The following is a 9,989-nucleotide window of genomic DNA, read 5'->3' as shown; positions in this document are numbered from 1 at the left end:
GGTATGATTTCCGTTGAGTGCATGTTCTGTCCATAGTCTATAGAACATTAGCCTGGTTCCAGATCGTTGTGCCATTTCACTCAACTCCTTGCCAAATATAAATGGCACGACAAACAGACTGGTACCCAGGCTAGAAGAACGGACATTTAAAATCTAACGTTTTCTGTACAATGGTTTTCTTAAGTATTGTTCTCTTGGGTAGAAAATCAATATTAAATTGTTGAGTCAAATTTAAAGTAGAAGTATCTATTTAATAAGAATTTGTGAAGTGCATATAGCATTTTTCAGCAAATGTTAAAACTAAACCTTGTGTCTGTAAATTATAATGCGTTTCATTTACACGAGGTCTGTCTGAGGTGTAGATTGGAATCACAGACGGGACCAAAGTGGTGATGGAAATATAACCTTGTATTGATTAGACTCATAACAGAAAACTCGGGGACAGAAAGTTTAACTTTCAAATGGTACAGATGTCATTAAATCACAATGAGACGTACACTCTGCAGTGAGAACGATAAGACAAATCAACAGGAATGTGACCCAATCAAAAGATCTAAAAAATAAAAAAAAAATCACACTGTTTCCTTAAACGGTTCAGTTTTCCCCAAGGAACATGTTTTAATTATTCAATTATGGCAAAAAACAAAAACAATTAGAAGTTGAACATGATCCGACCTATAAACACAAAAGGCTCCCAAAACAGAGGAAAAAAACATTACAGAGCATCCAAGATACTGGCACAACAACCAATTCTCTGATTTTAAAAAAATGAGAGATTGTGGGAGTGTGTCGCCAAAGGCAAGCCTCTCCATTCATTCCACACTAGCAAGCAAGCAAGCAGGCCGCCATGGTCTCAGCATGACAACTCTTCAGTCCATACCACTATGAGGCTGGTGGTCACATTAAAAATCAGGACAGGCTTATTGGAATAGATGGAATGGATTTAATGGAACACTATGAAGGATTCTGTTCCTCTTATTCCATTCCAGCCATTCCAATGAGACGGTCCTCCCTCCAGTCACCACTGCACTACAACACCGAACTACACACACCCCCTAGTGGGGCTCAGTGCTGGCTCTCAACCGAGGGGGAGCGAGACCGGGACGGAGACTGCTTCCGGGCCGGGGCAGGGGAACTGGGAGGAGGCGTGCGAGAACGGGAGCGTGGGGGAGGGGTACGGGAGCGAGGGGCAGGGGATCTGGACCGGGACGGGGAGCGCGAGGTGGAGCGATGTGCAGCCCTGCCCCCTCCTGCAGAGGAAGGCTTCTTCTCCGGGGTACGGCTGGCCGAGCGAGATCGGGGGCTCCTGGAGCGGTTACGACTCCTGCTACGGGACTTGGAGCGCGGGGAACGGCTACGGGACCGGGAGTAGCTACGAGAGCCGCGGGAACGACTCCTGCTGTGGCTGTTGGAACAGAAGAATGACAAGTTTTGTTCCCCCCCTCCTCCAAGAGCCGTAATATATTACTAACACCCTCCCTGGACACTTGTCAGTCCCCACTTTCACCCACATGCCTGTCTCCAACTCATTTCCTTACTGTCAGAATTGTGTCAAAACTAAAAAATATAAATAATGAGAGCATTGGTTTACAACTAGCTGGAAAATGACAGTCAAGTTCCTTGTGTGTCTCGTCTCAATGAAACTATTAAGTTGCAATTGGAAAAGGAGACACTAACCGGCTCTTGCGATCCTCAGACAGTTTCAACTTGCGCCCATTCAAGTCTGTTCCGTCCAGCTTATCAATGGCATTCTTCATATCACTGTGTGATGCGAACTCCACCACCCTGTCGAATCAAATCACATTCAGTCAACAAGCTCATTTCATAATAGCAACCATTCAACCAAAAGGTATGTTTGGTTTGTTTTCAAGTAGAGCAAGACATTACAAAAAAAATAAATGTAAACAGAAAATGTGGGTTTATTATTGGACAAGCCCGAGGTAGTCTCTTTCCTTTCTCAGTCCATAACGAACATGGGTCATCGTGCAACGAGACCAAAAGTTTTGGTACGGAATACAACTAATGAATAAAGTCCAGATCCTGGGCCAACTGGACAGAGGAACTCTGCTCACCCTTCATTCTTGTTGGTTCTGTGTGCATCCACAAAGGTGACTTCTCCGGCTTTCCTCATCAGGTCTTTCAGGTCCTACGATGAAGCATACGAGTCAGTGACGAGCTAACAGACTGTATAATGTGGCTGAGACGGGTTTACTGTGAACCTGGGAAAGACTAAATCAGTAAACCACGACAACAAAATCCACCCACCCCGTAATACTGACTTCCAACCAAAACACGCTAAATCATGTGATGTTTTAGCATTTTCAGACGAGGCCGCTTTAAGTGATGAGCCACTGAAATAGCTTCGCGGGTAGACCAACTTGGTTTAACTTATCTTACCCATAGGAGAAACATGGTAACACTATTCGTTTCCTTGGTATTGTATTTGTTTGGTGTTCGTTAACAACTAGGATTGACGGAGACTACACATTTATTTATTTTTTTAAACAGAAGATACTAAGGCAGGGAGAACTTAAGAAATTCCTTCCGGGAGAGGGCGGCTTGGAAATGTTAAGAGGTTTGACAACTATCGTGGTTTTAGGGGGGGGGGGTATCGTTTAAAAATAATTCTATGCAATGTAATTCTATTTGACCTTAAACTCCTACTTTAATCAAGGGGTTTCTTTCATTAACCTATTACGTAGCCTAGTATAATTCCATAAGGGCTCATAAAGACTGATAGAAAGCGTTCTCCGGTAAGACTAAGGTATATAATTCTACTTCCTGTTCCTCCCCAACCCTTAAACCCAATCACATGAGTTATATGTTACTTACCGTTCCATACCCAGGAAGACATTAGCAAAGAGCCACTTGTCCAAATAGAGGACCAATGGGAACCAATGCAGTCACAGTGTTAAGCCCTTGAGAAACGACCTCCCTCAGCCTTGACAGACCCGGACTCCGGCCAGCCTCCACAAGGGACCACCAGAGAGCAAGTAGGGGAAGGAACGAAGGAAGAGGGTGTGCAGTGTGCCCAACTGTCAACACACCCAGCTCCATCAGCAACAGATAAAAGAACCAAACGGGAGAGTGTAGGGAACGTGGAGTGGATTGAGGGAGTTACAGGCTGGCTGCAGTCGGGGGGGGGGGGGGGTGTTTTCCACCAGACCAGACCACAGAACCTCCAGACTGGGGCTTTACGAGGGACCATCCTAAGGCTATCCTGCGCTAGAGCCCTTTCACCAGCTACGGGGCCCAGCCAAGATTTAGACCAGCGGCAACTGCGTGTAAGGAGAGGCACCAAATGGACACTATTGAAAACACAACCAGCAGAGGGCGCTATGCACATCAGACACCTCCAGGGGAGGCAGTGCATGCAACTCCTTCATAAACTAATAACCAGATAAGAATTTTAAGCTCATTTATAAAAAAATATATATATATATATATAAAAAAAAGGGGGTTAAGATGTGTTCGGTTACATTTACCTTTAAGTCTAAGAGGTGCTTATTATTTGAAAGATACAGTTAAAACGAAGTCAAGAAATAAACCATTCTGAATTCGTAACGGGTCCTTGCCGTTCTAGTCACCTATTGAACATATTGCTACGTTTTTTTTTATCAATAAAAAAAATAGCATGTTTCAATAAAATGTTAAATAAATGCTGCTTCACACTGACTAAAAAAGGCAGTACCAGATTAAGTAACGGATAATTGTTTTTGTATCACATTGAACCAGATGAGGGTAACCGCTCACCTGCCAACTGATCCGTGACGACAGGTTCTCCACAATGATTCTGTGCTCCGTTCGCACCGGGGGACCATACCTACTGCATGGGTGGGAGAGAGAGAGAGCGAAGTTGTAACGTGGAAGAGATAGTGTTTTATAGGTACCATAGGAACTGTCAAATCACACTCAGAAAATTACAGAAACCCCATTTACGTTCACACGTTGAACACTAAACTGTAATCACATTGACTAAACTCCATTCACTGCAAAATAAACGTCAAAGCTCCTAAAATTGCCCGGTGTTCCAGAATTCATATAGATTCCAAGATTCCAACCAGGAAGTGGGAAATCTGAGGTTTGTAGTTTTCCAAGTGATTTGTCTATCCAATATACAGTGTAATTTTGGTCATATTGCACTTCCTAAGGCTTCCACTAGATGTCAACAGTCTTTAGAACCTTGTTCCAGGCTTCTACTGTGAAGTGGGAGCGAATAAGAGCCGTTTGAATCAGGGGTCTGGCAGAATGCCATGAGCTAAATCACGCGTGCGGCCGTGAGCTCCGTTCCTTTTCATTTCTAAAGACAAAGGAATTGTCCGGTTGAAACATTATTGAAGATTTATGATTAAAAAAAACATCCTAAAGATTGATTCTATGCAATAGAATCTGTAATTTAAATTTTTAGACTTTTCGTCTGGACTTAGTGCCCGCGCCTTGTGCATTTTGGATCACTGGACTAAACGTGCAAACAAAAAGGAGGTATTTGGACATAAATGGACTTTATCGAACATTTGTGGAACTGGGACTCCTGGGAGTGCATTCCGATGAAGAACATCAAAGGTAAGTGAATATTTATAATGCTATTTCTGACTCCACAACATGGCAGGTATCTGTATGGCTTGTTTTGGTGTCTGAGCGCTGTACTCAAGATTATTCCATGGTGTGCTTTCGCTGTAAAGCTTTTTTGAAATCTGACACAGCGGTTGCATTAACGAGAAGTATATCTTATGATGAGTATTTCTGTAAATAGACGTGGCTCTTTGCAAAATCACCAGATGTTTTGGAAGCAAAACATTACTGAACGTAACGCGCCAATGCAAACTGAGATTTTTTGATATAAATATGAACTTTATCAAACAAAACAAGTATTGTGTAACATGAAGTCCAATAAGTGTCATCTGACGAGGATCAAAGTGATTATTATTATTTATCTCTTTCTGTGTTTGTGACTCCTCTCTTCGGATGGGAAAATGGCTGCGTGTTTTTTTAACTTGGTGGTGATCTAACATAATCATATGTTGTGTTTTCGCTGTAAAGCAAAAAAATTATTTTTTTATCGGACTCGATGGGTAGATTAACAAGATGTTAATCTTTCATTTGCTGTATTGAACTTGTTAATGTGTGAAAGCTTCATATTTCTAAAAAAAAATATTTTTGAAATTCCCGTGCTGCCTTTTCAGCGGAATGTTGTGGGAGGGGGTTCCGCCAGCGGAACGTGTGTCCTAGACAAACTTATTGTTAATTAATAACCTTTAAAATGGTGTATAATACTATGTTTGAGGAATTTTAATTATGAGATTTGTTTGTTTGAATTTGGCTGTTGTCAAATCAATCCCGTTAACGCTATTTCAGCCGTAAGAAGTTAAGGACGTTTACATAATGTTGGAAGGCCAAACTGCAAGCGAAGAGGTCGTGAAAGGAGGTTTGAGGAGTCTATACCTGGAGCCACCACTATGACCGCCAGAGCCCTGGCGGTAGCTGCTGAAACGAGGTGAGAAGCGTCCTCCTCCTCCTCCACCACCACCCCCCATCCCTGGTCCACCACCCCTCCCTCTTCTGGAGCGGGCATGCTCTATCGTCACCCTATAGAGACAAAACAGTTAATACTGAGGCTACCAGAAATGACTGATAAAGTAAATTAAATTCACACACTGAATGCAGCTAGGCCCAAGTCAGACAAAGGGCGAAGCAGTTCTGTGTAAATACCACTACTACTATATGGAGTAACCGCCCAAAACACATTTCACCATTGAGCTTTCTTAAATACTTTGAAGAATGCATCCAAATCTTTACCTTTCACTACAGAGTTCCTTGCCATTCAGCTCATATACGGCATCATCCGCATCTCTGTGGTCGTCAAACTCCTGATGAAAGACAAAGGGAAAGGGGGTTATGTAATTAAGGACGCATTCAAAACAGTTTTTTCCACTGGGAAAAAAACGAGCGTTGAACTGAAAATCAATTTGAAGGGTCATCCAACTCGGGCCTCTTTCTGGAGCTCCGACCTGAAGGTTTCTGACGTCATATTTGATCTCGTATTTTCCCCCGATGTTTTGAACGAAGCATAACAATCCAAACGTTCACTGACCAACCCCAGACAGGCCTTAGGGGCACTCGTCAGCCGAGCTTGTAGTCTATCATATATATATATATATATATATATATATATTTGTTTTACTAATCTGTAACCATGTAATATTTGGGAAAATACATTTCACCACTCAGCGGGCTAAGTTAGGAACATTTTCTACTAGCCCGGTCTGAAAATGAATAGTTATAGGTTAGCTATAACCGTTAGCTGCCCCTAACGCCGCCAATTGGCAAGACCGACTTACCACAAAGCCGAATCCGTTCTTCAAATTTACTTCTCGGATCCGTCCATATCCCTTGAAGAATTTCTCCACGTCTCTCTCACGGGCGTGGGGGCTCAAACGGCCGATAAACACACGACATCCACTCATGATGATACTCTGCATTTAAACGACAAAAATGTTTGGAACAGGAAAGTTATTCAACTACAAACAGTAACGTTACCCTCTCAAACACGTAGCTAACTAACATTTACTGAGAAGGCCCAGACCAGTGTGGTAGCTAACTAGCCAAAGCGCTAACAATACGTTGCCAAATTAAGCAGCCGTTAGTCATTTTAGTTAATATTAGCCAGATAGTCAGCAAGTTAGTCTAGGTTCGGCAACGTCAACAGTATATTTAACTAGATATACATAAGCAACACCAGTTATATACCGTTCTATATGAAATAAATCCCAATCGATAAGGCGCGGGTATGTAAACGTTAGCTTGCTATCTAGCTAGCTAGCGAGAAAGTCGTTAAGTATCTCGTGCAGTTAACTTTCTGCTAGCTTAGCTACAATATTACCTCGGCATTCGGATGAACTGTTAATCAGTACATTATGTATTTGCCGAATATGTGTGCCAATCTGCTAAATTATTATAAACGTGAAGCTCACCTTTCTGTCGTCTTTTCGTTACTTCTCGCTCGTTTGTGTATCAAAATGGCGACAGCGAGAGGTAACCGGATGTACTTCAGGACCAAGGTGAATGGGTGTGTTCTTAGACCTATCAAAACAAGTTACACAAAACCCCGGATCTGTAAATGAACAAGCTCAACATTATTAACAAACATAAAAAGTATATATATATATTTATTTTTTTAATCCCCATCCCAACAGGAGGCCTTTTGTCTTCTGGTAGGCCGTGATTGTAAATAGGAATTTGTTCTTAACCAACTTTATTTTTTATTTTAATATTTAAAACATGCAATCTACTTGCAGTGAAGCCGCTCAACATCTACATCACATTAGTCATCTAACAGACTCCCAACCAGACACACAGAAGCAACCAGGGTCAACTGAAGGTCACGTCGACAGATCTCCCACAAAGTCAAAAACAGGGACCCAAACCTGCGATCCATCAGCCAGGCCACCTGCCCTCCATGATCCACCCACAGTTCCCTAAGAGCTGCCCCTCAACCATCCGAGAGCCCCACAGTCCCCCCCGAAAAATAATTCCACCCCAAGACCCCCCCATATATACACACACACACACACTCTCATTCCCACACTGAATGAATGTGTATACTCATGTGTACAACACTGCCCCTCAGTGTCATTCAAAACATACTTGTTGTTTTATTTTGACTTTATTTTTTACACTTGTATCTTTGACCATCATTCTATCCCCCGCCCAGCAATTCCACTCCCACTTGCCTAGTCAAATAAAAGGTTCTATAAAACAAATACATAGTTAGATTTTCCTCCCATTCAATGTTGTTTGTGTCAGACTCTGTGCGGTCTTATTGTATGCAATGCAACAGGACAAAATATATTGGTGTTATTCTTGTATCTTTTTATTCCATTACCATTCTTAAAATGGTGGCATCGTCTTTCAATTCAGGGAAAAGCACATTACCAATTGAGGTTAAAATTGACACAATAGAAAAAGTTATCCGACTGTTCTTCTCTGTAGAAAGTGTCAATGGTAAAGTATGGAATACTGACCTCTATAGAACCCATTTCAAATCCATGGGTTCAATTCACTGACCTCTATAGAACCCATTTCAAATCCATGGGTTCAATTCACTGACCTCTATAGAACCCATTTCAAATCCATGGGTTCAATTCACTGACCTCTATAGAACCCATTTCAAATCCATGGGTTCAATTCACTGACCTCTATAGAACCCATTTCAAATCCATGGGTTCAATTCACTGACCTCTATAGAACCCATTTCAAATCCATGGGTTCAATTCACTGACCTCTATAGAACCCATTTCAAATCCATGGGTTCAATTCACTGACCTCTATAGAACCCATTTCAAATCCATGGGTTCAATTCACTGACCTCTATAGAACCCATTTCAAATCCATGGGTTCAATTCACTGACCTCTATAGAACCCATTTCAAATCCATGGGTTCAATTCACTGACCTCTATAGAACCCATTTCAAATCCATGGGTTCAATTCACTGACCTCTATAGAACCCATTTCAAATCCATGGGTTCAATTCACTGACCTCTATGGAACACATTTCAAATCCATGGGTTCAATTCACTGACCTCTATAGAACCCATTTCAAATCCATGGGTTCAATTCACTGACCTCTATGGAACCCATTTCAAATCCATGGGTTCAATTCACTGACCTTTACAGAACCAATTTCAAATCCATGGGTTCAATTCACTGACCTCTATAGAACCAATTTCAAATCCATGGGTTCAATTCACTGACCTCTATAGAACCCATTTCAAATCCATGGGTTCAATTCACTGACCTATATAGAACCCATTTCAAATCCATGGGTTCAATTCACTGACCTCTATAGAACCCATTTCAACAAGAAGAACACAAATCTTCCTGATAATGCAAAAAAAAAAAAAGGAGTTACTGCATTAAAAAATAAATACAAATATAGATTATTTAAAAATATAAGTATATAAACAAATAAATAGTTTTCCCCCCCACCTAGTTGTCATGGAGATGGTGTATGGTAATGAGACACCTGTGTAACAACCACAGGTCATGTGATTTCCTTCCTGAGAGGGGGATGGGGGTTACAGAGGGGGTGGAGGCAGACAGACAGAGACAGTAAACCAAGGAGAAGAGAAAGAAAGGACAATATTATTCTCCAGGAATACAATGGAGTGGGCTTCACAAGGCATACTATTGAATCTACAAGAGCGGCATTATAAACGCATGAACCGAAAAGGGCGAATAACATGTATCCTCATGTCTGTCTCATCTGAAAACAGCATTATTTGTGTTTTTTTTAATGGAATAGTAGTCAGTTTAGTACACTAGTCCAGAACTTGACTGGTAGGACCACTTCCCCCTTGTTTCAGGGAGCACGTGTGTAAATCCGACTCATTCAGAGACATTTCCACATCAATTCAAAAAGACATTTAGAAAACAAAACCCCTTTTCCTTCACACAATGCTCCCACTGTAACCCAGCCCCCCCCCCCCATACACACCAACTCAATCACTCTGTGAAATCAGCTGGGAAGGCAGTAGGGGAGGCAGCGGGGAGTGTCACCCAAGGCCTGTGTTTCAACAGTTACTATGAGTTTCATCATGAAAGATTTCCATGGAAGAAGAGTGTAAATGCAACTTTCAGAGTCATCTGACAGTGTTATTCACGATGGTGGTAAATTGGCAAAAATACATGGGGTGCAGACACCATCTTGTTAAACAATGCACGAGACCGTGCTATGGACAAATTAACACCCTAATATAAATATTCATATGATAAAATGAATATGATCAGAGATTATATTTAGATGTCTTCACTTCTTGTTGTCGAATCCTCTGTTTCTTAGGCACATTGTTTTCAGTTAAGAATGACGTTTAACAGAAATGTCCTCGTTCAAAACAACCCACAGGTAGTTACTCCCAAACAGAGAATATATATCGCTATATATGGTTGTGCTTCTTCAACTTCTAAAATGGCCAGCATATTAACTTACCCC

At 41.6% G+C, this 9,989-nt stretch overlaps 1 protein-coding gene across 3 annotated transcripts; it reads right to left on the bottom strand.

The window, feature by feature from the left end:
• Window positions 1-390: 390 nt before the first annotated feature.
• Window positions 391-7,111, bottom strand: srsf5a (serine and arginine rich splicing factor 5a). 3 transcript variants are annotated; one of them, XM_021585447.3, is made up of 8 exons: window positions 6,972-7,111; window positions 6,339-6,473; window positions 5,797-5,867; window positions 5,443-5,586; window positions 3,754-3,826; window positions 2,073-2,146; window positions 1,678-1,785; window positions 391-1,405 (listed from the first exon to the last, which is right to left on the bottom strand). In XM_021585447.3, exons 2-8 carry the CDS (start codon window positions 6,462-6,464, stop codon window positions 1,066-1,068), a joined length of 936 nt encoding a protein of 311 aa, XP_021441122.3. In that variant the 5' UTR covers window positions 6,465-6,473; window positions 6,972-7,111; the 3' UTR covers window positions 391-1,065. The 3 variants fall into 3 exon arrangements, with proteins under 3 accessions (XP_021441122.3, XP_090067791.1, XP_090067792.1); XM_090211665.1 differs by having other exon boundaries at window positions 3,754-3,823; window positions 6,972-7,098; XM_090211666.1 differs by lacking the exons at window positions 3,754-3,826; window positions 5,443-5,586; window positions 5,797-5,867; window positions 6,339-6,473; window positions 6,972-7,111 and adding an exon at window positions 2,833-3,278.
• Window positions 7,112-9,989: the final 2,878 nt, after the last annotated feature.

Source organism: Oncorhynchus mykiss, chromosome 19, assembly GCF_057628025.1.
Source record: "Oncorhynchus mykiss isolate SJ-2025 chromosome 19, ASM5762802v1, whole genome shotgun sequence".
In the NCBI taxonomy this organism is placed as follows: Eukaryota; Metazoa; Chordata; class Actinopteri; order Salmoniformes; family Salmonidae; genus Oncorhynchus; species Oncorhynchus mykiss.
This window is presented reverse-complemented; position numbering and strand designations above follow the sequence as displayed.

What these genes read in the sequence shown, in the direction of transcription:
- srsf5a (XM_021585447.3), bottom strand. Translation starts at nt 6,464, where the DNA reads ATGAGTGGATGTCGTGTGTTTATCGGCCGTTTGAGCCCCCACGCCCGT. An exon ending in AGAACGGATTCGGCTTTGTG is followed by an intron (nt 5,868 to 6,338) that starts GTAAGTCGGTCT and finishes GTCTTTCATCAG; the next exon opens with GAGTTTGACGACCACAGAGA. An exon ending in AGAACCAACAAGAATGAAGG is followed by an intron (nt 1,786 to 2,072) that starts GTGAGCAGAGTT and finishes TTGATTCGACAG; the next exon opens with GGTGGTGGAGTTCGCATCAC.